This window comes from Harpegnathos saltator, unplaced genomic scaffold (assembly GCF_003227715.2).
Source record: "Harpegnathos saltator strain DR-91 unplaced genomic scaffold, Hsal_v8.6 scaffold15, whole genome shotgun sequence".
Classification (NCBI taxonomy): domain Eukaryota; kingdom Metazoa; phylum Arthropoda; class Insecta; order Hymenoptera; family Formicidae; genus Harpegnathos; species Harpegnathos saltator.
This window is the reverse complement of record NW_020229928.1, coordinates 679,487-705,944: the sequence shown is the minus strand read 5'-3', so window position 1 is coordinate 705,944 and position 26,458 is coordinate 679,487. Positions and strand designations below refer to the sequence as shown.

The following is a 26,458-nucleotide window of genomic DNA, read 5'->3' as shown; positions in this document are numbered from 1 at the left end:
CAACTTCAGGCGACGGCAGGGCGCGCACGCGTGCACGGAAAGTAGTATAGTAGCGCACTCTAAACACCGCCGACGACAGTTCGCGGTAGAGTTTTTGCATGACGGACGGGCAATACATAATTGCACTCCGAAACAAACTCTGTAACAAACCGTGAAATACAATCGGGTTGAGAATTGCAATTCGAGAGGGAGGCAAATTCGTCGAGCTTCGTTCGCGCGTGCGCGCGATTCGGTAGCCCGTTTGTTCCTCGTTTATGTCGTAACGAGACTGTGGTCTCGGCGAATTTGCGACGAATAAATAACTGCAGATACGATCTAAATGCCGGCGTTTCGCCGATAGCGTCGATGGACGCTCCGTTACCCGGCGAGCTCTCATCTCTCTCGAGCGTTCGCGATTATCGTACGAATACCGTACGCGCCATTGAGTTGCTTCGGACTAGGCATTCAAATAAACGGATTTGCACTCGACCACGGATCTCGCCGCGGAAGAGAGTCGCGACGATCGACATCTCCGGTGGCGCTCCGCGCTCCCGCGCTCCAGTGCAGTTTCTTTGTCAATTTGAAAGGAGTACCGCGGTCGGGCGTGTCCAGCGTCGTGAAGGAATTCGCGGGTTTGTGTACGCACAAGGATAATTGCGTCGTTGCGCGAACGTCGCTCGCGAGGTCTCGCGACGATGAGCTGTCGTGTGTCGAAATGACGACGCTGCAGCGAAGCTGGATGTCCGACATCGATCGACTTTCCGAGGCGGTAAACAGCATACAGAAATGTTTGGAATGCGCGATATGGTAAGTTCGCGGTAAATATGTGCGTGCCCGTAATTAGAGCACCATCAGAGCCCTGTCGAGTCGGCTCGTGTGACATACAGACGCGATTAATCAGCTGCTCTGGTGCGCAATGGTTGGCGCAGTTTATAGGTTAGGATTCCAGTGATGCAGCAAGTGCTCTCTCTGTGTTGTTGTAGTAAGCATCAATCAAATTGGGTGAAATGCTTGTCGGTTCAGGTCGATCTCATGTGGGGAAATACGATATTCACTCAATCACAAGTGCTTTCTTTCATTTAATGCACATGAGATTCACTTGTGGACTTTCTTGCATGTGAAAGCGAACAAGTGCAAGACTAAAGTCATGTTTTGGGACATAACTTTGTAGTACTGACTACTTGTAACTTTTCAACATTGTTTGATATTTCAATCTCTACAGTCTACATCTGTGAATGACCATCATTTTGTGTTGTTTCAGCCTGCAGCTTATGACAGCACCTGTCAGAACAAGATGTGACCACTCGTTCTGTCAGAAATGCATAGGAAGGGTCTTGCGCAAGAACGCTCCTTGTCCACTGTGCAAGGAGGTCCTCAATAGACGCAGTATATTCAAAGATGATCATCTGGAATCGTGTATCCACAAGTTCCAGAAACTGGTGGATGCCATTCAAACTGACAGTCACATTGACAGTAAGTACACCGTAACAAAAAGTCCCTCGGTCTCAATCTGTCGCTTGGATTCATTGATTTTCAACAATGCCTGTGTCTGCACGATATAAGCTAGAGCATTCTCATCTGAGTTATCATTAGCTGATTGCACTGGAAATATAAGAACTTAATGAGAGAGCAAAGCTAGCGATAGAGATATAGCTTCAGCTTCCCTGGGGAATGGCTGTTGCACCAGCCGAATGCCACGATATTGAGAATTATTGCCGCGAGCTTCCGATAATGGCCATGATATCTCGGGGCTATCGATCGCGATCCGCTATTGTCTTATTCAGCTGTGAGTGGAAGTTAAGAGCGCAGTGCGGTAGACGCCCGCGCCGTAAAAGTACATTAAGTGAGATCAGCATTACATCCCGCGCGGTGGGCCTTCGTGGCCGGCAGGCTTGAAAAATTGAATTCTCGATACACTGGGGGTGCCTCGATTCACGCTGTACGTTTTAGAGAAAGCTCAATGTTTTACGAGACCCCGGCAGTTTGGGTATCACGTATCTTTCCGGCGCCGTGCGGTATCTCGCGTTAAATATTTCAGCCGCGCGTTTACCGTAAAATTTTTTCCCCCGCGATGCTGCTTCTGACGCACAGTGTGTGCCCGATAAATCAGCCACACTTTGTCACGATTCGATTGAGTTTAGAAAAAGGAAACGATTACAAGTTCTCCATTACTATTAAGTCGTATCTTATCGCATGGGATTATTGAAAATTAAGAATTATCTAAGCGTCTATCGCGCTCGTTTGAACGTTGAGCCGCTTAAAGTCTTGCTCGACACTAAGAACTACGTAAGAACGCGCGATTGGCTGAGTCGAAAACTTCCTATAGAGATTTTTCTCAAGTTTACATTTAGTACTTAGATCCAAGATAAAGAAAAACCAAAAATCAGTGACACGGTCGAATTTTCCTCCATTCTTTCATAATTCTGTTCTATAGCGACATTTATTATTTATTATTTCTGCTCTCGTCGACAAAGTCCAAGAGATTTCTATGTGAATCGAAATATGTTTGTTTGTCTGCAAATCAATCGTCAAAAATAGTCCATACGAGACAGACAAATGCATTGTTCCTCGAGAAAGCGCGCAACTCCAGATGATCACTCATATCTGACCGTACGATGGGCTGATGTACGCGGCATTAACGTCACGATCTGTCATGAAAGTGTTACATCACCCACGCAAGATTGCTTTATCTTTATTAAGACTAGAACATTTTTTAAATTTAATTTTTCGCATTTATTAATATAATAAAGATAATTACATCGCAAGGTGGGATTTGTTAGCGCTTTTTTTATAAATGTTATAATCGTAGTTTCCTGGAAATTTTTATTCTCATAGGTCTGTATCATTAGCGAGGGAGTATGTGATTAATAATTGCCGAGATCCCCGACATATTATATGCAACTTTGATTATATGCCAGGCTAATAAAAGTATATGATTAGAGTGCTTTGGATTTATTTCCCCCCCCCCCCAGAAACGTTATTAAACACCCTCTTTCTCATAAAAATGATATCTCGCATCTGAGATAGCACAAAGAAGATGTTCTTGTGTCTTAGTAATCTTAAGTAATACTTAAAATAGTTCTTTTATCGACGTCACTCGACTTAAAGAACGTCGACCATGGGGCGATAAAGCGGTCTCCGTGTTACAGTACAGTCGCACTTGAAGCAGCCGCGCGACACGAGAGAAAGCTGCTCGAATTCGGGTAGTAGTCAGTCTAAGGTCTCCCGCAAGAGGAAAACGACAAGGAGACAGTCGATTCGCAGTGACCACAGTGCCTCTAAGACAGACAGGCCGTCGTCAAGCCGGAGAACTGACTGCGATAATTCACGATATGACACGGACTCATTGATCCGACAGTCCGATTCAACTTCATCAACCCCGACCGTCCTTCCCATCGACGAGGATGATGTGCGTTACGATACGTCGGAGGCTAAGGTTCGTACGTGGATACACTCGTTCATCGAAGAGTCTGATATTAATATCGAGGGCAATGCGGAAGATGAGACGCGTCCGAACAAGGAGAACATGTCCCGAGCGAATAAAGGCGCGAAGAAGAGGCGGCAATCCGGTAATGACGTAAAGAACAACGATCCTAACGCAAGTAATTTAAAGTACAATGCGATCCATGCTAAGACACGTTCGAAGGATCGCAAGAGGTCCGCGAGCGCTGGGAAATCGAACGTCGAGGACCGCGTCGACATTCACCGGGAGGATTCGTCTTCGTCAGCGCTGGCGACGGCGAGCGCGCCCGCGATCGTTGATAGGCCTCCCTCTGTGGATACTTGGACTCGTGTGATGGAGGTCGGCAAGGAGATGCGCGGGAAGAAAAAGAAGATGAAGAAGTTGAGTGTGAGTACCGAAAAGAGTATCGAGAAGAGTAGCGAGAAGAGTATTGACAAGGATAGCGAGAAGAGTGTTGACAAGGATAGCGAGAAGAGTGTTGACAAGAGTATGGAGAGCATCGAGAAGCGTCTGAAGAGGAATAAGAAAATCCCTCGCATAATAGAAGACGTTATGCTGTCACCGAGTAGCAAATACGAGTCACTCAATAAGAGCGCGACGTATGACGACACGATCAACAATGAAATGAATGTATCTAATCAGCAGCGGGAGTCGACCGGTTGGCAGCAGGACGTGACTGATAATAAGCCGGACTTATCGGTTGTAAAAATAACACAGAGAGCATCAGTGAGTGAAAGACCAGCTCGCAATCGGGAGAAATCGTTCGCCAATGACAAAACCAACTCTTCGATGCTCGAAACTAGTTATCACTCGGAGACATCGTTCATCACGCTGGCGGAAGGTGAGCAGACGCGTATAAAAAATCTCAACAATCGTCAAATGAATGAGATTATCGGCTTCGAAGCAGATTCTGACGGGCTGACGGGCAACGACGCGAACGTTTCGAAGCGAAAGCATCAGCTCAAGCAGAAGAAAGACGAGGAGCAAGAGGAGGACACGAGGATCATGATGGAGCCGTACGTCGATTCGCCGTCGTCGCATCAGCAAAGATTGATCATACTGACGCCGGAAAAACTCAACGAATCCGTGCTAAAAAACAGAGTGAGCGACTCGCGAACTTCCGTCAGCAAGTTGATGAGCCCTACGTGCTTGCCGACGACCGAACGAACGACAGCAGCAACGACTCCGAGAGAAACAGAAGTAGCAGTCACGTCTCAGTCGCGATCATGGACACCGAACAAGTTATCCAGGCTGTCCTTGAAGAGATACTCCAAGAACATCGAGTCGCCGTTATCGAGCAACATTCCGCTCTCGGTCAACGACTCGAGCTCGAAAGCTCCTAAGAGCGTTGATTCATCAATGTCGAAGAACAGTCAGACCTTTGAGCGACTGGAGATTGTCAAACGCGACTTGAGTTCGCAGATTGACAAGGATTTTCCGCAAACCGGTCAAGCTATCGAGGACGTACCGGTTACAGCCGGTACGTCCTCGAAGAACACAATCGTGATAAAGAAGGATAACAACGGACACGTTGGCGGGACCGTTCACCAAGGCGAGTCAAGACTCACGTTAGACTCCACGAGGTCGAGAAAGTCGAGAGACATTAATCGGACGCGAAAGAACCAAGAATATGGTTTTCCCATAAAGTTCACGCAGTTAGGCACGCTGGTCAGACGGCGGGACATTAAGTATTATTATCGGGGCGTGCTAAAACACGAGCAACGTTTACCGGGGAAGATCCGAGTGAGCACGGCATACAACATGCAGCAGTCGATCAGCAAGAGCGAGATGACAAAGCCTCCACACAATTTCACGTCTTCGCCCGCTTCTTCGAACGATTCGCAGAACTCCACGGGCGGCGTCATGCTGGAGGACGTTCGCTACATGGACAAATCGGTCTCGAACACGAACACCGTCTTGGAGGTTACGAGGCTCAGCCGCGGAGTCTCGGCGAGCTCGACACCGAAGAGACACGCGAGTTGCACGGTTGATCGCACGGTTGATCAAGGAAACTCACCGAGCGCGAGCAAACCACCGGTCGCGGAAGAAGCTGTACGATCGCCTCGTACACCTCGCGCGGACCGAAGCGCGACGAAGAACGTTACAAGCAACTCCATCAAGCTATTGTCACCGGACAAGGACTCGCAGCTCAAGTTTCTCACCATAGACTCGCCGATGAGTCAACACGGTCAGTCTGAACTCGCGACTTCCACGCGAGTTCTACCACCGGTAGAATCCGAATTCGAGAAGAAAAAAGGCCCGGCTACCATCAAAAACAGCAAGAACCTGGCCGAGACGAAAGACTCGCAATGGCTCACCGACGAGTTCGGGCCTTCCTCTGGAAGCTCCGAATTCCAACCAACAGCGAACACGAAGAAGAGAAGCAGACGTATCTCTGAGGACGAGAAACTCGAAGGGAAAAGCGACGTCGACGACGTCGAAGACGACTCCAGCGACTCGGTGGCCAGCATAAATAGTCTATGCACGGTGAAGCTGTCCAACAAGAAGACATGCAAGAGCCAAGAGAAGACGAGCTCGATCGACAAGAGGCGTCGCTTGAGCTCGTCGCGCAATCGAGTCGACGACATGGTCTTGGAGCCTGACAACCCTACGAGACAAGCGCACGAGAGAAAGTTCAGGAGGATAGTCTCAATCTCGGACTCGGATTCGGAGTTGGAGTCGTGGACGTGCGTCGCGACCAAGTCTCACAGGTATGTGCGATTTCTGCTGCAGATTTTCACCCTCGTTGATTTCTAATCCGCGACTAAAGACCGTGTCTACCCGCGTTGTTGCTTGCGCGCGCGCGTTTCATTTGCCCCGCTCGCTTAATTCTGACTAATTACCGCTGCACATCCTGTTTTATCGCCCTGTCCCTTCTTTCCTCTGTGGTTATTCTTTTTTGAAAAAAACTCTTTACTCTTTGGTGGGCGACGCGATAGAGACAGAACCGCGGCGCGTTTAATCGCAGAAGGACCTTTCTCTTTCTCCTTTTGTCGTGTCGCTTGGGAGCCCGATGTATTTTTTCCGGCTTTTGTTCTTCAATTTTTCATTTTGTACTTGTACGCTTACCCGTGTTCTCTGTGAAGAAACACGAGCGGCGATCGATACGACCAGAGAAACGCGTCGATCGTGAGCACACCCACGAGGAGATCGGCGAGGGAGGCTTCGGACGAGGACCTCCGTATTCGGAGTATAGTCGACAAATGGAACAGCGAGCACAGCGCGGGGCAAAAGAGACCGGCCGAGGGGACGAGGGTCGCGCAGGGCACTTCAAAGCGGACGAGACTCACTTCCGAAGAGACGACGACGAGCCACTGTCGCTCTCTCTCGACTAATTCGTCCGAGGGCCAGAGACGCGCCAAGTCGAGCAAGAGCACCGTGACGAGCGAATCGGACCCATTCTTCGAGAGCAACAGCGTGTTCAATTCACAGGGCCTACATCAACTCGCGTGTCATATGAATGACAAGTCGAGCAAGAGCCGGAAGTCGCAGAGTTCCATGGATCCGTTCAACGACGACATCATCAACCGAGTGCTGGAGATCGACCGGTCGCCGAAGAGCAATCACGGCGCGCGTCGGTCGACAGGTGTCGCCTCACGGAACAATAACGACGACGACGACGGCGACGACGACGACGAAGGGGCGAGTAGTCAAAGGGGTAAGAACGAGCCGGGAAGCAACTTGCTGCAGGACAATTTCGACGAGATCATCGCGAACGTCGAGCTGCCACAGAGCGAGGACATGATAGCCTGTAGCGAGCTGCCGGCTCGCCGTAATTCCGATCGCAATCTCAATCGCATGCTGACGGAACAGAACATGTCGAGCTGTCCAGCGATGACGAATGAGTCGCGCGACGCAGTCGCACGGCACGGCCAGATGATAGCCGCGTCGTCCACCGCCGACATCTTCGAGTGCAGCGGTTACACCGCCGGCAAAAACGTCAAGAGAACACACTCGAGTAAAACCTCGGCAAATTCCGACAAGGAGAACACTCACTGCCAAAGGAAACACGCGGATCACGCGGCGGAGGAGGAGCGGAAGGACAAGAAAAATGTTAGCGCCAAGAGCCCGGACGCGGTCGACAACAAGACGGCGTTGAAGAAAAGTGCGTCGCAGGAGAAATGTAGCTTCTTTGAGCGCGCCGCGGTGACGGAGAGAACGCCGCGGAAGGAGAGGGAAATTAACGTTCCAGCGGCCCCAGCGAGTCGGCACCGAGCGAGCGACTCCGAGATGAGCGCGAAGGATCTCTCCTCCTCCGAGTACGACACTCTCATGAACATCACGCTGCAGCAGGCGCGACTAAGGATGATCGAGGAGGATCTGTTCGGCGGCGCGCCCGGCCGGGTAGGGACGAAGACGGAGAGGACGAGTGCGCGGAACGATCCGCTTCGAGAGGAGCAACGCACCCCGAAGAAGAGGAAGAGGAACGCGACGTCGGGGGTAAGTGCGATTCTATAATTCGGCGTAGTGACTCTGCAAGTTTTCGTTCACAATTTTCTCTTCCGCGGGATGCTCGCGAGTCCTCTAGAGAGTCGGATGTGAAATTGATCATGAGCGATCTGGATGCGATTCCGATTTTTATTTGCCCGCGAATGCTTGCTATCCCCCCTCCCCCCTCCTCCCCCCCCAGGAGAATCTGATGTGAAATTAGTTGTAAACGATTTAAACGTAATTTCAATTTTAATCTCTATTCATGACTCTTCAATATCCCTTTGGAGAGAGATACGCGAAATTAATTATAAGCAATCCTGGCGCTGTTAAATCGGATAACGTTCAGAGTATCATAGCTTATCATCGCTTTCAACCGTGAAGATTAAACGACCGATTTTTATGCATTATTCGTATTTATCTATGCCTCCGGCAATCGGAATTACTTTTCTCATTGGCTGCGGGGATATTTTCCCGGTCGTTTTATTTGAAATTCTTATCGGAAGACGCGCGAGAAAGAAGGAAGGGAAAAAGAAACAGCGGGACAGACAGGACGAATTGAATTTACATCCTGTCAGCCTGTGCGAGTCCCGTTCCTGTGCCGCGAGAACGCCACGGCATAAACCGCATCGCGAGCGGATTCCCTTCGGAGAGCAGCTCCTCCGGTCTCTCGCCGAGATAATTACAACTCTCTCGTAATTAACCTTTTCGGACGTTCGCGTGGAGTTGCGATCCATCGCCGATATTAAAGGCGCGACGCGCGCGTTGCCTTTTATATTTGATCAAACTTGTGTCGAGCACGAAACACCCTTTACGATCTCCGCTTTCTTTACGATCCTTTTCGCGCGAGTATGTGCAACGATAGAAGCGTAGGAATAGCGGCGAATGGATCATGAAGTAGCTAGTTTTATGCGCGTATCATCCCGCCCTTCACAAACTTGCGCTGCAAACTGCACGTCACAACTGTTCGTTTAAACGTTACTTTTCGTTATTCGTAATTACGGTGCACACACTTTGTTCCTTTGACGTGAGATACGGAAAGAAACGGACTTTTCGAGACAAAAGAAGGGGGAACGAGAGAGAGAGAGAGAGAGAGAGAGAGAGAGAGAGAGAGAGAGAGAGAGAGAGAGAGAGAGAGAGAGAGAGAGAGAGAGAGAGAGAGAGAGAGAGAGAGAGAGAACGATAACAAGACACTCTCGGAGAGAAGTAGGGGAGAAAATTCAACAGACTTAGCGAGGTTCATATGGAACTTTTAAACGCAGGAACACTCCGCCGACGAAGACGACATTGTGGAGAACACTCCTGAGACGAAGATGAGGAAGTAAGTACCTCACAAACTCCTAATAGCGCATCCCTCATGCATGTGCTTACGCGTGTTTGCCGCTCGGATGATATGCTCGCGCACATGTCGTACGTAAATACCGTTGCATGCAATTCAAACTGCCGAAATCGCGTCCAGCTCCTCTTTCGATTTAGCTTCGCTTCGGCTAGAACCGCATACAGCGTATCGCGAAGCAATCGGAAGAGAGAGAGAGAGAAAGAGGAGAGAGTCGCAGAGTCGGTGAAAAGGTAAAGGTATGAGGATGAGGTCGAAGAATTGTGAAGCGCGCGAGAGAAAATGCTCGTAAGGAGCACGTTGCCGGTGGAGAGAACATGAAGAGAAGATCGACGGACTCCGATGAGAGGAATCGAAGGATTCCAAATATTATAGATGGTTTTGTGCGACAAGCGTGAGGTCCCGACGTCGTCCTCCGACATATTCGGAAATATGTCGGATGCTCCGCAAATGGAACATTTGTTAACACAAGTCGACACAAGCGTCGTTCCGTCTCCGTTCCATATTCAATGAGTAACGACGACGAACAGGACGATGCTTGCGTCGACTGCTGTCTCACTAAATGGAGAACACTCATTATTGCTGAAATGTCGAAAGAAGCGAACAGCCGTTACCACCGCGGCGCAGATGTACGAAACGACGGAGCTTGCTTGAATTTTAAGCTCTCCCGATAAATCACACTTCTATGCCGAAGATTACACTGACGCGGAATGGCGTCGCTGGCTCGAGCGCTCGAGTCACGCGCGATCTCCTCAATCTTATAATTCCTCCTCGGGCTCGCGTTAATCTTACCAGCCGATTCTCTTCCCGCGACAACGACGTCGGCGAACGGAAGCCGTCGCTCGGGATCGCAAAGCTGGCAGTGCTTCCGCGTGCTCGCGCTCGTCTCAGACGTGCCGTGACGCTGCGAGAGATGCATCGTCTCGACTTTTACAGCAGCGGCAAAACATCCGGCGGCTCGAGTACGCGGCGAAATCTAACGGCCCTGTACCTGTCGCCGATCCCCAGCTCGACCACGTCCCCGCGCCAAAGACCGACGTCGAGGAGCGAGCAGGCGAACACGCCTCACTGCCAGACTCATCTCATGTATCCGCTTTATCAAAGCACACCGAAGGTGACGTCCAGCTCCATCACCGTCCCCGCCGTCACCACGACGACGACGACGACGACGGATAGCTGTCGCAAGGCTGGCGCGTCCACGACGGCCGGCAAAGGGCGGCAGCTCAACAAGCAGCAACGCGCGACGACGAGCGGCGCCGCGTCATCGTTGACCAAGCGGACGGCGGACGGCAACACGACGAAGGTCGACAACACGACAGCTCGACCGGGAAAGAACGCGCATCGGCGGTCCGACCTGGGCAGGCTGCGCTTCGTGTGCAGCGGCTTGACGACGACTCAGATCGCGAGCGTGCAGAAGTTCGCGCGGCTGCACGACGCTGATTACGCGAGACAGTTCGACCCGGACGTCACACACGTGATCGTCAACACCAGCGGCGCGGAGAACATGGCCAAGAGCACGCTCAAGTACTTGCAGGGCATCGCACATCGCAAATGGGTCGTCAGCTACAAGTGGATCGAGGACTGCGCCACTGCCGGCCGCAAGCTGCTGCCTGAGGCCCCTTACGAGGCGACTACGCAGAGTGCCGACGTCAACGGACCCGGGCCCCGGAATTCGCGGCTGAGCGACAAGGGCCTCTTCCAGGACTTCACGTTCTTGTGCGTCGGCCCGTACGACAACGTCTCGTTGAGCCAATATCAGGTCGGTTGCTTTGGCTTTGCTGCCGTGTTCTCCTTGACAGAGCTTTGCTGGGCCGCCCGGGAGAGAGAAGCGGGTGGTCGCGGGGAAGGTTTTCATTCAAGACGCGAGGGTTCCCGCGTTGATTAGGCGAAGTTTGCTTGACGCGAGGATTAGCGGAGGCGGAAGGTAAAGGCGGAAGATAAAGAAAGGAAATTTCAGACGCGTGTTTCCCTCTTGTTCCTTGGTTTCTCTCTCTCTCTCTCTCTCTCTCTCTCTCTCTCTTTTTTTGTTGATCGCATAATCAATTTATTTTGATAACCCCAATTAGCGTCAATTGACGTCGATTGTGCCAAAAGTTTAACCGAATTGCCAGAAATACAGCAAATAGAGAGTGACTCGAGACGCGTATGTTTCGTGGTCGGCTTTTTGTCCGACGCGTGTAACCGATTTTCCTAGTGATACTTTATGAGACACGGCGATCTTCACAACGCCAATCACGGTGTTCAATGTGTTGAAACCGATTCGCCGCCGACGGAGAATTTCTATTCACGCTCTTTTCTTTTCGTACAATCACCACCGCCGCCGCCGCCGCCGCCGCCGTCACCAGCCGTCTCTCAAGTTGGACCCCGGCCAAAGCCATCTTAAGGATATCTTTGGTTCTAGGACTTGTTACGCGCCACGGGAGCCACTGTGGTTGACTCTATGGAGACTCTCGCCGTCCAGAAGAAAGGTTTGAGAGGCGTCGTGATCCAAGGCGACACTCAGGACGACAATACAATCGGTAAGCACGACGATCGTAACGTTACGTAACACGCGCTGCGTATCCTTGGAGATACGTCGCTGCAGCCGCGGATGTTTGATATTTATCAACCGGCGACACGTTGATATTTCTCGATCGAACGTACGGCGATCCCGACCCGTCGATCGGGTCGAGAGATACACAGAGGACAGCGACGACAAATCGCGCGTTCGACTTTTGCCCGCAGAATATTGGTACGAGAACGCCCGGGCGGCGCCGATTCTCATCGACTGGGTCGTCGAGTGTATTGGCCACTACAAACTCTTCCCGCTCATCCCCTACATCCAGACGCTGTCGCCGCAGCACTACTGCGCGATCGGCTACCCGCGGGAGATCGTCGGGGACGACGAGTACAGCGACATGTCCGGCTGATGCGGGAAACGGTTGCCTCCAGCCGGCAACTCGTTCATTGTTCCGACAGCTTGAGTTGACCAAGCGACTGCAATAATTGTTTTCTTCTCGCGTGTCTACTGTATGTGTGTGTGCCGCTAAATCGTTGTTTCATTTGAGCGTCGTCAGCCCGTCGATGCATCGAGTGCGCCTACGTTACACGCGAGTTATCGTGTCTGCGGATCCGGTATCGCAATTTATAATTTCGTTTTCATAATAAAGAGTTATCTAATCATAATCTAATAACGACCGTCTGTCTAATCAAAAACCCTTGTTTCCTCCCCTTCGCTGGAACCACTTTTCCTAGTATCCTCTCTCGTGCTCTTCATCTCTCTCTCTCTCTCTCTCTCTCTCTCTCTCTCTCTCTCTCTCTCTCTCTCTCTCTCTCTCTCTCTCTTCACTACCCGTCTCTTGCTCGCAATTTCCTCGGCAGTTTCAACAACCTTCGTTGTCCGATGTACTCGTCGACTTCGTGTCTCGCCGCTCATCGTCGCGAGTTCGCCGTCCGCTTCGCGCGAGTGGTCGGCGGCCCGTCTTACATAGCTTTCCAATTTAGCCTCGAGAGATCCCCGGGACTGCGGTTGAGGCCGTCGTGAGACGCGTCTCGAGATGTTTCGCCCACCTCCGCGGGAAGTACACACGAAATCCATTCCCGGTTCGTGCGATCGCGCGAGCCCGGAGTATAGTCGCCGCGTGGCGCAACCGTCATCGTCGGCGTCTTCCTCGAGATCGTAACGCTCGTTTGTCCGTGAGGAACGCCGACGTTTTATTCGTATATTCACCCAAACACGCGTACCATATTGATTCGCCCAAGACCACCTGTAGCCAAGTTTCTCTCTTTCTCCCTCTCTCTCTCTTTCTCTCTCTCTCTCTCTCTCTCTCATCCGCACGGCGCTCCTGAATCCCGGCCCAATCGCGCGCGAGCTCGGCGAAACGATCGCTGCGTGTTCCATACACATACGGGATACTCTTGATTTCGATATGAATATTGCAGCGACACGCCGGAAGGTCGGAGTTCACGAAATTCGCGATTTTACAACGTTCGCCAGCTCAGCTATCCGCGAGCGTTACGGGCTGCATTATACATTATGTATTGTCTAATTCGCAGATAGCGCGCGTACGAGCCCCCGGCCGCGTGAATATCCCAGCGTGATGTCGGATATATCGGGTCGTTTTGTCAGTTCGTAAGGATTTTTGCGAGCAATTGAAAGTCGATACTTTCATAGTCGGGCATAACTTTGCTCAATAATGTACACCTTGATCATTTTTCCCTTGACAAGTCGCAAAAAACCAAAGAAACGAACCTGTGCCCGGGACTATGGGATTATCGGCTTCGAGTTTCTCGTCAGAATCCATTGTAAACTTATCGAACATCACTCGACACTCTTTGCGATGGAGATTACGCTCGTCGCGGGATCATCGGGAGTCCTTTGTGTTTCACGTTCGATCGTCACTGCGAGTCGCGATGTGTCGCTTGGGATTAAAGTGTTGGTTCGCGCTCGACACCTCTGCGCATATAGTCATTCGCGCGAATTAGACACCTTAATGGCGTGCCACGACTGTTGTCGCAATAAAAGCTCGTTCTATCAGTTCTACCTCGACGGCAGTTTCCACGCGCCGCAGGTGCGGAGCAGGTGCACCGTGGTCGGCAGAAAGAGCGGTAGTTCCGTAGGAAAATTCCCGCAGATGCGTTGTAATCGATCATTCCAGATAAAGTTCCGGAGAGGAGCGACAATTTTATTGACAATTTTATTGGCAAGTTTATCGCGAAAGTTCGCCGGATTCTGAGGCATGCTTCTCTTGTCAATGACAACGAAATCGAGCGGTGCACGGAGCTCGATGCTCCGTAATTAAATGTATTTCGACGTAAAATCATTTTCCGACTCAGTATAGAATTATTAATAATCTGACGAGAGCTTGCGCAAGCTTTTGATATCGAGTCGAGATATGATACCGAGATTGCCGAAGCACGTTGCAGCGAAGAATCGCAAACAACGGTGGGCTGATCGCCTGATGAATAATTTGTTCCCCCCGCGCAATTTGGCGCAATGTAAATTCGAATTTTCCCGAAAAATCGCACGGAACTTCTCGATTCAGTCAATACACACAGTTTGGAGTGAATGAAATCGAAAGCAGCTCCCGCGAGTTGCTCGTGCATCACCGAGGTGAGGATGTGCTTCGCTCGCTTCGCGTTTATCATCGCGACATCGATGGATTTACCTTGTCTATTTCACAAATGCACGCGGTGGAAACCTGCGTATCTTCGCGCGTTCGTGCGTCGCATTGCTCTGAGAGCGAAGCGCGGTGAATTTTGATCGAGTTGAACAAGTTGCTCGGGATTTAGCCGTCTCCGTTGCAATATATATATATATATTGCAACGGAGACATATATATATATAGGGATTCGATTACGCCTTTTTCCCCTCCATAAAGCTCGCGCGCTCACACACGCGCTCGTACGCAACGCACGCATACACACAGATGCGCATCCTCTAGCTACGTAACTTGGGACTGTTCAAGTTCACCATTGTGTACGCGGTCTGGTATACCTGTGTTTGCGAATCATTCTCAATTGTGCGGAGCATCGAGGACTCTATTGTGTGTTCTCACTCGGCGGCGACGCCACTCGGCTGTATGCGCCACGTCCAATCGTGTCGTCTGCAGACGGTAAAATAGCGGCACATTATCGCCTTCGAGTGGTCCCCCGTATTAAATTGAAAATCATTTTGACACGCCGCGACGGGCGGGCGGAATACGCGCTCCATCGTCCGTCGCGTCCGCTTCTCGAATCTCGCATCGTCGACGAGATGACATAGAGAGACATATCGAAGGTACCGTTAAAACTACTTTCAAGTTTCAAGCCCGTCGTATCGAGAACGAAATTACAAATTTCTCTCTCAAGGGGTAATTGTTTCGCGATAATATTCTCGAGAAAAAGAGACACGATAAAACGAAAAGAAAAAAGAAAAATCAAGGGTAATTCCCAGCTAAAATATATAATGATATTTTAAAGTGTGCTCTACTAACATCTTGTCGGACAAAGATGTGGAAAATGTTTGAGTTTTGTTTGCAAAAAGTTGCAATAAGTTAACTCTTGTTCGTTCGCTAACTCTGGTTGGAATTATTTCGATTATGCAACAACTTCCATATGTAAAAGTTACTCATTCCGACGCGCGTCTATTAAATTCCGCCCATTAAATTTCCCGACTTCTTTGCGTTCGACTGTTATTTCTTTCAGATTTTCATCCTCGGACTATTGTCATAAATTGTGAATCTTTGCGGCCGCACTTAAAAATTTGAATGATTAATAATTTCGACTTTCACAATGCCGGCTGCACGCCGGTCTTTCCTGTCGTAGCAGTTTTCATGAAAATCTCAAGTACACTTTGAGGAAGAGTTCTAATTAAAAATGAAACGGAAACTTTCTTTAATGCAGCGTAAGGACGCGTGTTCGAAATGTCGAAGCCAATCTCAAATATCCCAACTTTCGAAAAATTTGTTCTAATTGCGCGAGCGCTTAAGCAACATTTCAATTGGTATGCAGCCTAGCCTAGAGTGAAATTCATTTCGCGCGAGACAACTGACTTAAAAGAATACCACAAGTGCGCAGTGCGACACCGCCTCATTTAAATAGCCGCGACTGTTGCTCAGAGTTCGCGCGATATTTCACTTTATATCGCGAACCGCTAGGAACGCTTTGTGCCTAATTACACGGTCGTTTAGCGAGCGTCCCTCTTTTTTCAATTATACCAACGCGATACCAACTACGATTTTAACCGACTTGTAATTTCTTCGAAGAATTCATCCCGACGTATTCCGCGTATTTCATCGAGGTTGAACGAAACGAGGAAGAAGCAGCGAGCAATCATTCGTCCTCGCGCATCATTTATGCTTCTCCAAAAACCTGTCGTTTCGAGCGCTCCGCTGGAAATACCGCGTTAATCGTCGGTTTCGTAGTTTCGTGTTAACCGCGAAACTTCAAATGGACTCCCCGACGCGAAGCGAACGCTTCTATCGATTACAGCAAATTTGTCCCGATGACGGTACTCGAGTACATACCGCGCGGATTCGCTCCTCAATTCCGACTCCGAAAATATTTACCCAACCATTCAGAGCGAAGAGAACTCGCCCTGTACGATACTGGAAAGTCATACTCGAATTCGAATGACATCCTACCTTCCGAGTGGAATTTCGCTCCAAGAAATCCAACGAGTACCTCCGCTTCCCTGTCCTGCTCGCTCGCTCGCTCGCTCGCTCGCTCGCGCGTGCGCACTTCTCTTAATAACGGAATGAAAATATCGCCTCCCCGAGGACCGAATCCACGTGAACGCGACGAATAAATCAGCAGAGAGAATATCTCGCGCACGAAGCCACTGATCAAACACGTGTTGATACTCGGGCTCATCAATAATCACGGGGGCCATAATAACGCTCTCATCAGACATGCTCGCTGCATAGGCCGGGCCTCCTCGTTACAACGCGTCTCGTATAATAGTAATGCTCGCGCGACGTATATAGCTACATCCGTTACAGCGCGGCTCGCTATATCGAGTATGGGCAATAGCCGCGCGCACTTATGGGTCCCATTTAATCACTTGACAAGCGTAATGAAGTTCCCCGCTGTTGTTAGCGCTATCGCGTCCGTTAGGCGTTTACATTTTGAGAGCGCGCGGATGCGTTTATTAATCCGATAAAGTCGCGCAAAATGTGCGCGACTGCGTGCGTATTTGCCTTCCCCGCTCAGAATTTGCCGCGGCCAAACATCATCGCGGCGCACTCTAACGTCATTTGGCTTGGAAACGTCATTCAAACGTTAGGCGCGTTACGTGGGCTTTTTTCTGTTTGCCGCGGCGGATTGTATGGATCGTGCGACGAGTGGGAGAAGATAAACGCGAAAAGTAATTGCGGCTGCCACGGGGGAATTATGAATCTTTCGTCCTCGACTCCTCTTCTCCGTCTATCGCGGCGGGTCTTTATTTTCCCCGTTTCACCGGCGGAGAGGAGGCGCGCGATGCGACGATGATGGCGCGAGAGCACGCGAGTCCGAATGGGCAATATGGGGTCAAAGCGGGTTAATGCACGTCCATATCGGGAGGATAATAGGGAGCGCCATCGCGCCTCCGCGCTTAATCCGCGCGTTTCGAGCCTGAACAGTCGCGGCTCGTTTAATCGCCAAATTATCCGTACGAATTACAATCGGAGAAAAGTGCGGCGATAAGTCACCGCATATTCGCTCGCGGATTGTCGTTTCTCGTTGAAACAGCTCGTTTTCCAGTCAAGGGATCGCAATCGTAAAATAAAAGTGGATGCATCGCCCCCGCCCTCCTCGCCCCTGGTGCTTCTAGTTTCGCTTATTTCGTAATAAGAAACGCATAAAGATGAGGAGCGAGCGAGGACGAGAGAGAGAGAGAGAGAGAGAGAGAGAGAGAGAGAGAGGAGGGGGGAGGAGGAGTATTGACGCACAGAAAATCCCCGACAATCGCGCTTTATAAAACGATGTGTCACGGAGCGGGAAGAGTTAAAATTGAAACGAGATTTTTATTGTTTTTTCTCGCTGAAAATTGAATTGTGTCGATATATGGAGCTTTGCGATCTGCGATCGAGGATTAATAAATATGGGGCGTTGTCGAATCGAACCGGTTTCGCGAACAAACCGAGTTGACGTTAGCGCGAAATTTTTGCAGCTTCACAAACCGACGCTAATCGAGCTCCAGGCGAAATTCACTCCCTTTCCCGGGGGAATTTCCGACGCACCGACCGTCCCTCTTTTAATCGCACGCTCGTCTGAACACGCGCTCGCGATCGCCGTGAAGAACCCCATGAAGAAACTCGGTCGCGTTGCAAACGAGATTTTCTTTACGAGATTATCTACTAGTTTATATTGAGGAAGAATATCTACTATTCGTGATTAGAATAGCTTGGTTGGAAATAATAACTCTAGTGTCGGAGAGAGATGGTTTTTGCTGCTCTAATGTTGGCGACAACAACGTTGTTACGTGCATATCGCTGCCATTACTTTCTCATTGGAGCAACAAAGAATACACCCAAAAAAAAGTAATTTCAGAACAAGCGGAATCATTTGAATTTTAGAGAATTTTAATTTTTTATATATGGCCTCAAGAGGATTCCTCCAAGATTAAGAGGAAAATATTATAAACACATTATTCTTAAAGTTAGAGGGATTGGATGTTATATGTATAATGCAAATCTTATTGATTTCAATAAAAATTTCCTTTTATATACAGATTATTTAATTTTGTTTAAAAGGGTTATTATTTATTCTTACTGTACTTTATTCTTACTAGTTATATTAGTTAATTTGTAAAAATTATGATAATGTATAGCGAAAAGTAATATATATATATATATAGATGTATTTCGGCTCCAGTTCTACAATAAGTAGGCACGACTAAAATAAAATTATCGTAACAAATAAATTTCTAAAAAGTTTTATTATGGACTTCATAGACAACTACAAAGATGTTCATCATAACCAATTGTATGAAATATAGTTAAAGAAAGAATATATTATTCAGCTTCTTGTAACAGATTATAAACTGTATTTTTCATATAAGAAGAAAATTAATTGATACAAGAGGAAATCCTGCTGAAATAAGAGGAAAATAGTTGGAATAATATCTAATAAATTTTAGATGAATGATTCACTTCAATCGCTTTATCGAGAGAGGAATCTTTTTTCTGCAAGAGGCTTCGCTTAGAATATGAGACTACGGGAAAAATCACTTTACAAATAGGATACGTTTTTTTGGGTGTATAATTCAAGATTCGTCACGAAACTGACCACCTTCTCCTGCCAGTGCAGCCTCCCTTCGACCGCGAATTCGACGACGTAATTTCGTTTTCGTGTCCCATACACTTTCGCCCCGTCATGACAAAGTAACCTAACGCGCCGCAGCGTTCGCGCGATAAATAACAAACATCTCTCGGCGGTGATCCACCATCACCACTGCCAGGCATCGCCAGCAGCAGCACCCCGCCGTCATCTCGCGCGAGCAATTTCACGGAACGTCGCCCATGTCCTGCGGACAACAACGGAACCAGAATGCGGCTCGCGCGCTGAGAATCCGACGGCTCTTTATGAGCAATTTCGCGAAAAGTGCCGCTGCTGCTGCTACTTTTTACCCGCGGCATTCGGTCCGCTATGCTTGCTAAATTGACAGAATCGGGAACCGTTCAAGGAACGAACGACGGTGGGATGGCGGAACAAGGCAGCGGGAGAGCAAGGGAGGAAGGACCGCTCGTGCTTTCGCCGTCACATCGTTTTCTTTAATTGGTAATAACGGAAGTACAAAAATCGCGGACGCCGCCGCGCGCCGTGACAATAGACGGCGAAAACAAAGGCTGCTCCTCGATATACCGGCGGAGATTGCGGAAATTTCTAAAGACGGCATCAGCATTCGCTCGCTTTACTTCACCCGCTCCGGTCGACCGTCTCCGGACAGCGGTTCGCGCGCAATTAGTGTTTCGCGAGCATGCATAACGGCGCGCTATGTGTAACGGCGACAAGTGATATGATACGGCGACCCTCCCCCCCTCCCCGCAAATAATATGCGAGGCCTCCGTGAAGTCCGAGCTGTGCGGATTGCGGCGAGGATGAGGTCTCGAGTCTGGGATTACCTCGAGCTGCGGGATACGTTGTCGCGAGATATCGGGAGAAGAATCTACCACAGAAAGAGAGTGAATGAGGGGGGAGAGGAGGGTCGGAGACGCTCGGTCTCGGCGTGTCCGAGAGTAACGAAATTACTCGATAATTCAGGGATCCGTAAATACACGCGGGAAGCTCAAATCAAACTCGGGATCGTTATTGAGATTGATGATAGCGGAATCGCTTTTCTCCGCTTCGAACCCTTGTCTCTCCGCAGCACGTCCCTCGTCCCATCGGTCCCGAGGCCGACGAGGTCGCGTTCTTCGACGGGCACAAAAGCGAAGGCTGAAAACAACGGGAAGGTGGCGGAGCAGCCGAGGAGCATCTACATGCATCTGCGGATTCGCACAGAAGCCGCATCCTATGGGGAAAGATTCGCGGCACGGCACGGACACGGGGGATAAAGGGTTGCTCTCTACACAGCCCCTGTCCGCTCTTTGCCAATTAACAATGGCAAGTGCCGGGCGAGCGAGAGAAAGAGAGAGAGAGAGAGAGAGAGAGAGAGGGAGAGCGACCTTTCCACTCTACTAATTTGCTCTGGATTTAACTGCGGCGCACTTGAGTCGCAAAGGCATTCCCGACGAGCTTGGCCGCGGCGCCTGCGAAAATGGCTCACCTATCTACGTGTTCGCAAATTGGTTCACGTAACTGGACGAGAGAACCGTTTTTCCCCTACCCCCAGTTGCAGCTCGCGACTTCTCGCATCACGTGGAATCGAGTGGGCGGCCGGGGTGTCGGGGAAAAAAAGAGTTAATTGGCTGAAAATGGAGGACGGTCGTTGATCCGACACACGAAACAGAGGCTTGAATCGAAAGCGCCCCCCTCTCTCTCTCTCTCTCTCTCTCTCTCTCTCTCTCTCTCTCTCTCTCTCTCTCTCGATCCCATTCCGATATTAGATAATACTCGACGTTACGAACGAAGCGATTAGAGGGCGCTTCGTGATTCCAATTTTCCCAGCCGAATGTTTCTCGCTAGGTTTTCCGCTATTGTTGTGTCGAATATCGGACAATCTTCATTTGACTCTCGATGATTTTTATTACTCTCATCTTACCATTGAAGGACACTTCTGAATGATATTGGCAAATTGAGAGAGTATACCGGTTTATCCAGACGAGATGCGTTCAGATCGCTCGAAACATTCGTAGGTGATATAGAAAAGTATTTTCGCACGTATGCTACACTTTGACATCTCCAATGGATACATGTGCAAACTACCGATATTTTGTTACAATCAAACTATGTAGCAAAATTTGAAAATATGCAGATACATTTGGCTTCGATACGAATGGATATCCTATTGAAGAAAAATTCTGCCCATCTGTTCTGCAGCGAACGAAACTCGCCAATTTATTTGGAAAACTTGGCGCTTTTTCACGCGAACGCGCCAATGCTGACTAGTTTAATTTAATCTCCGAGTAATAAGAGCTATCTCTCTCGCGACAAGAGAGCGTCACGTTCGGTATATCGACGTTGATCGAGCCGATACCATGCTCTCTCTCTCTCTCTCTCTCTCTCTCTCTCTCTCTCTTTCTTGCGGTCAACTGTCCGGTTTCCTGTCAACAGATGTCACGGGGCAGGTCAAGCGGGCTGACGAAATTCTACGCTCGTCGCTTGAAGCGCCGTTGCAACGTGACTGGCGGGGCCGCGACGAGATGTAGCGGCTCGGAATTTACGTGAGCGAAATTCGCAAGCGATTCAATATCTCTTGCCTGACTTAAATCGAATGAACCCCGAGGATTGCCGCGAAGCTCGCGGCGCGAAAGCGGGAGCGCCACTGCGCGCGCTCTCTGATACCGAAATTTTGAGATAACGTATACGCGCGCCTTCGAGAAAATTCGCGCCATATCGGCGAACATATTTGTACCTTTTCGCGCGTAGCTCTCCCAGTTTTGCGACGCGAACTTTTCGATGAAGCTGAAAGCACGGAAGAAAGGAGTACTATCCCGACCGACATTGCTTTGATTCTTTTAGCGACATTTCTCGCGTACATAAGGAATTTCTAAGAGACACTCACATATTACACAGTCGATTAGATATTCAATCATGATAGAGTGGCTCGACCGAAAGCGAACTGTAAAATCCTAGCGCGCAAGCTCCGTTAATCGCACCTCTTCGAAAGAATGAAATCAACAAATTTTTGTTATCGAAATTTTATCCGCATCGGTTTTATCTCCCCGATTATTTTCTCGTTGATTTTTAACCAAACTGCGCCCCAGCTCTCCCCTCTTAATCGTTGCAAATAAATCTGATACTACGAAAAATATACCGAGACAAAAAAGCTTACACGCGCTTCTGATTTCGAAATAATAAATAAAATTATCGCATAAGCATATAACGCGAATGCGTGCGAGACGGGCATTATTGGAAATTCCGCGAAGAAGCATCCGCGAATAATTTTAAATCAGATGCACCGAGGGAAATGAGGAGGCAGAGGATCTGCCGATCGCGGATTTTGCTTATAAATCGCAGCCGCCGAGAATACATATTCCGCTATCAGGCCGGACAGACAGATCTCTCCAAAGTTTCGCGGCTTTCGGCGCCGCGAACTGGCGCGGGCATTCGCGGAATCCGTGGAATTAATCATCGGCCGGCCAGTTTGCGGGACGGAGTCGGCGCAAGTTGAAATCCGCCCGAATACCGCGCGTCCACTCGCGGCATTATTATCACATTAATGAATGGCAGGGCAATGGCGACGACGATGAGAGAAACGACGATGACTGCGACAGGAAGGAAGACGGGACGCGTTTGTCTGTGTGTGTGTGTGTGTGTGTGTGTGTAAGTGACGGCGGTATGTACGAATAATTCACGAATTATTATGCGAAACAGACCGGGGGTGTACGCGATATCCCTAACTTGCCACTCCTATTGGGAGTCACGTCGACGCTTTGAGCAACGAGCATGTAATTTCATCTGCACCTCCGGCTAGACATTTGTCGGCACGTATCCAACGTTGCGACTTGCCGATCCGCCGAGAGGGTGGCTTGCAACCCTGCGTGTCGTACCCCTGTCGGCGTGGCCCGCCCGGAGCGTCGGTAAATACCGTAAGAGTAATCGAATAACGCTCGGCGGGCACGCGAAAGCACACCGACGTACTCCGTAGGGTTTTAGCGCTCGATATTGTTTTCGCAAAAGCCAAGCGGCGGGAAATCGTTCTCGCTCACTCTGCGTCACTCTCTGTCACTTTGTGTCTCCCTCTGTCTCTTTCTCACCGTTCTCCTCTTTTCTTCTTTTCCCGTAGAAAGTAACGAAAGTCGTTCTTTTTGCGCTATTTCCGCGCGGCATCCGGAGCTTTTGTTTGTCACGTTAAAGTTTCGTTCATGGAGACTCGTTCTCTTTCTTCCCCCTCCCCCTCCCCCTACCCCCTCTCTCTCTCTCTCTCTCTCTCTGTCATTGTTTCTGTTTCCTTTTAATTTATCTTTCTCTCTTCCTCTCTTTCTGTGACAGAGATTTATTAATGCATTTCCAAATGAAAAAATATGAACGGTCGGACACGATGCTTTAGGAACGCCGCGTTAAAGTCACCGCGTAGTCTGAAGAATACAAGTGCGATAAAAGTAACGATTAATCACGCGCGCGCTCAAAAGCATCCCCTATGTTGCTCATTTGAGACGTCGTGTTTCTCTCTCTCTCTCTCTCTCTCTCTCTCTCTCTCTCTCTCTTTCTCTCTGTTTTCTCTCTTTTTTACAGCGCGATTAGTGTGCGCGCTTTCCAATATATAATATTTGAACAGTCGGCGAACGCTTCTTCCTGCGCTATTTTCCGCGCGTGACTCTTGTTCTCGCTACAAGTTTTACAGATGTAGATGAATTCTACCGATTTGTCTCAAGTTCGATACGTCGCTCTTTATTTTCGGCGGCGGCGAGCTGTAGTTCCCATAATTCCCGATGGTTGTAAAGTGACACTGCGGAGAGAGTCAAATGGCTGAGCCGCGCGCAAAGTTACAGCGTTTCGCGAGCCACGATAAGCGGAATATTTCCCAATAGACAAAATTTACACGCGTCAAAGCGCCGACCACTGCATACGTTTCGATTTCTCGGGCAAACTGAAAACGCGCTATCGAAAGGACGAAACGGGTTCGCCCGCGCGCGCCGCTCGGCCGTTCGAGCTTCGAGACTTTGCATTTGCGAGAGTCAAGTAGCGCCATTAGCGCGCATGTAAAACTAAATTACTCTTGTATCCTCTTTACAATATCGCCGCGCGCGCACAGTTTTTGCTCGTCAAAATTTTTCCCGTCGAGTTTCCTTCGCGCGTCTCCACCTCGCATCGGCCAATGTTGCATTTTCACGAGGAAAACTGTCAGCGAATTTCTTTCTCCATTTCTCTCTCTCTCTCTCTCTCTCTCTCTCTCTCTTTCTTCCGCTTCCTCCTCGCTCAAGCGTCGCAAACTCGAATATTTATGAGACAACGATGTGAGTAAATAGGTAAGAGTGAAAAGCAAAGTCTCGTACGACGCGAAGGCTGAAGCGCGCAACATTATATCTATAAACCGAACAAAAGTCGATGACGCCACTCTTGCAGCCACTTTAAAATGAATTAACGATTCTCCCGAGCGACTTCTCGCGTCGCTTCATCCTCGCGATTTCATATTTTACTCAAGCTATAAATGTGAACAATGTTAGGCCCACGATAGATTAAAAAACGATAGATTAAAAGTTGCTTCAACGCTCAACTCACCGTTGCGTTTTCAGAACGCGGAATCGGCTCCGAGGGTTGCCAATTGATGGGCGGGACGGGTTTCGGGGCGATAAATTAATAAGAATCAACGGCTGACAGATGATGCGCGCTGACAAAAGGCGCACACACAAACAAACAAACAAACACACAAAGAGCGAGTCGGTATCAACGTCCACGGCCGGTTGACGCGCCGCAAACGCGCTCGGTCCGGCGAAATAGCGAAATGTCGAAAATACCCCGAATATCAGCGAGGCGCAAAGTATCAATATTGCAACATTGTCGGATCGCCGAGAGTACACCCGCAGGGAGTGCGCGCGCTGTTTTCCATTTTGCGCCGGACTCAGCGCGCCGTAAATCCGCGCCAAGTTTGATTAAAGCGCGCTGGCGGCGGCGCGCCGACGAGTAATCCCGCGCAATTCCGCCTATTCGCGATTTATTCGAGGAGGAGCGGATTCGGTTTTGCGTAATGCGCCGTCGGTGCGCCATCGCCGGGCTTGCGGCAAAAATCGCTAGCGCGCTCGCTCGCTCGCTCGCTCGCGGCAGCTACCGCGACCGCCGCGTATTTACGCGGGAAAAACGAATAACCGCCCAAGTTACGGCTCGTCGATTCGGCCGACCGCTAACAGATCCGGCCATTTCGACCGGCAGCGAGCGCTACCGCCTCAAAAACAACGTATCGCCAAATATCACGCAGCTATGAGCGCGAGTCGGATAATTCTCTCGTTTTTTGGGGCGTCGAAGAGCGGCAGCGGGACGAATCTCCCGAGTCTCTTCTCGAGAATCTGCGAATAATAATCGCGCTTCTCGCGCGCGCGCGCGCGAGTTCCGCGTTCCGAGTTCCAAGTTTCGAGCTCGTGGCGGCGAGCCGATAAGACGAGCCTTATTGTCCCCCGATTTATTACGCGCCGGTGACGCTGCGATTTTTCCGCCGTCTCTTCAGCGAAGATTCGGGGCGTTCCAAAGTTGCCGAGCGGAACTCGCGATAATTAGATCCTCCGGATAGCCGCGGCCGTGGCGCGGAGGCGCAATTGACTCGTTATTAAATCAGAGGCGGGAGTTATTTTGCGAGAAACTCGAACGGCCGAGCGATTCGGCCGAATTCACTCGAAAGAGCTCATTGCGAGAGCGGGAACGGTGAAATACACATACGTCGCTTTGTTATACACAGAGCCAGATATAAAGTTGATTTGGCCCCGTGAGTGCGTATCAAGTATCGAAATATCGCCCGGCATGGCACGGCGGAGTTCGGAATCGTTCGCAGTTGAGCTCTCTTCTGCGAACGCCGCGAATAATTTATCGTTTGACTTGCGCTTTTCGGCGAAGAAAAAAAGGAGAGAGAGAGAGAGAGAGAGAGAGAGAGAGAGAGAGAGAGAGAGAGAGAGCGAGGGAAAAAGAGGAGGCTCTCACGTGTATCAAACTTCAACGAAGCCGTAATACCTACTGGCTCAAGGTGATCCGCTAGTGATTTGTAGCCGTTCGTATCTTGTCTAATAAATACACTATCGACAGATTATTCCGCTGTAATCTCTACCTCGGTTTCGTTTTTTTCTTTTTTTTATTGACAACTTGATGGTATGCAGAATTGGTAAAGTTAGTCTGTAAAATAACTCGTTACGGTTACGGTCATTTCGAACAATAACTCCTCACCGTTATTACTACTCAAGTAATAACGAGTTCCTTACAACTCCCATTATTTTTCCCGCCGAGTCTTCGAAGAGACCATTTTTTTACGATTCATCGCTGTCCACTCAATAAAGACACAGGACGTGGAGTAACCATAAAGGCGATTTTATTCCTTATTCTTACCCAAGACACGTAATCGCATTACCGATAACGACACTAATAAAAAAAAAAGACGCTGCTATTCACCAAGCTGTTGCTGAAAAATGCACGTCGCAACGGTAAGGACATTACGAATAAAACGTTACTGTTCCATCTTGATCAATGACGTCGACTATTTTGACATATCACATCGTACGATATCG

At 49.5% G+C, this 26,458-nt stretch overlaps 2 protein-coding genes across 9 annotated transcripts in view; one reads left to right on the top strand and one right to left on the bottom strand.

The window, feature by feature from the left end:
- The window catches only part of LOC105181129 (glycine-rich cell wall structural protein), a 57,641-nt gene that overhangs the window by 9,517 nt on the left and 21,666 nt on the right, over positions 1–26,458 (bottom strand). The window lies entirely within an intron of this gene.
- LOC105181096 (breast cancer type 1 susceptibility protein homolog) lies at positions 464–12,472 on the top strand. 4 transcript variants are annotated; one of them, XM_011137625.3, is made up of 8 exons: positions 472–786; positions 1,241–1,452; positions 3,129–6,153; positions 6,529–7,882; positions 9,133–9,191; positions 10,311–10,965; positions 11,608–11,725; positions 11,931–12,472. In XM_011137625.3, exons 1-8 carry the CDS (start codon positions 695–697, stop codon positions 12,113–12,115), a joined length of 5,700 nt encoding a protein of 1,899 aa, XP_011135927.1. In that variant the 5' UTR covers positions 472–694; the 3' UTR covers positions 12,116–12,472. The 4 variants fall into 4 exon arrangements, with proteins under 4 accessions (XP_025152361.1, XP_011135929.1, XP_011135927.1 ...); XM_011137624.3 differs by having other exon boundaries at positions 10,143–10,965; XM_011137627.2 differs by lacking the exon at positions 10,311–10,965 and having other exon boundaries at positions 466–786; positions 11,931–12,122.

Excerpts from the sequence above, each read along its gene's own strand:
- LOC105181096 (XM_011137624.3), top strand. The coding sequence starts at position 695 with ATGACGACGCTGCAGCGAAGCTGGATGTCCGACATCGATCGACTTTCC. Across the intron at positions 7,883-9,132 it reads AGAGGAACGCGACGTCGGGG|GAACACTCCGCCGACGAAGA; the intron begins GTAAGTGCGATT and ends TTTTAAACGCAG. Across the intron at positions 11,726-11,930 it reads TCAGGACGACAATACAATCG|AATATTGGTACGAGAACGCC; the intron begins GTAAGCACGACG and ends TTTTGCCCGCAG.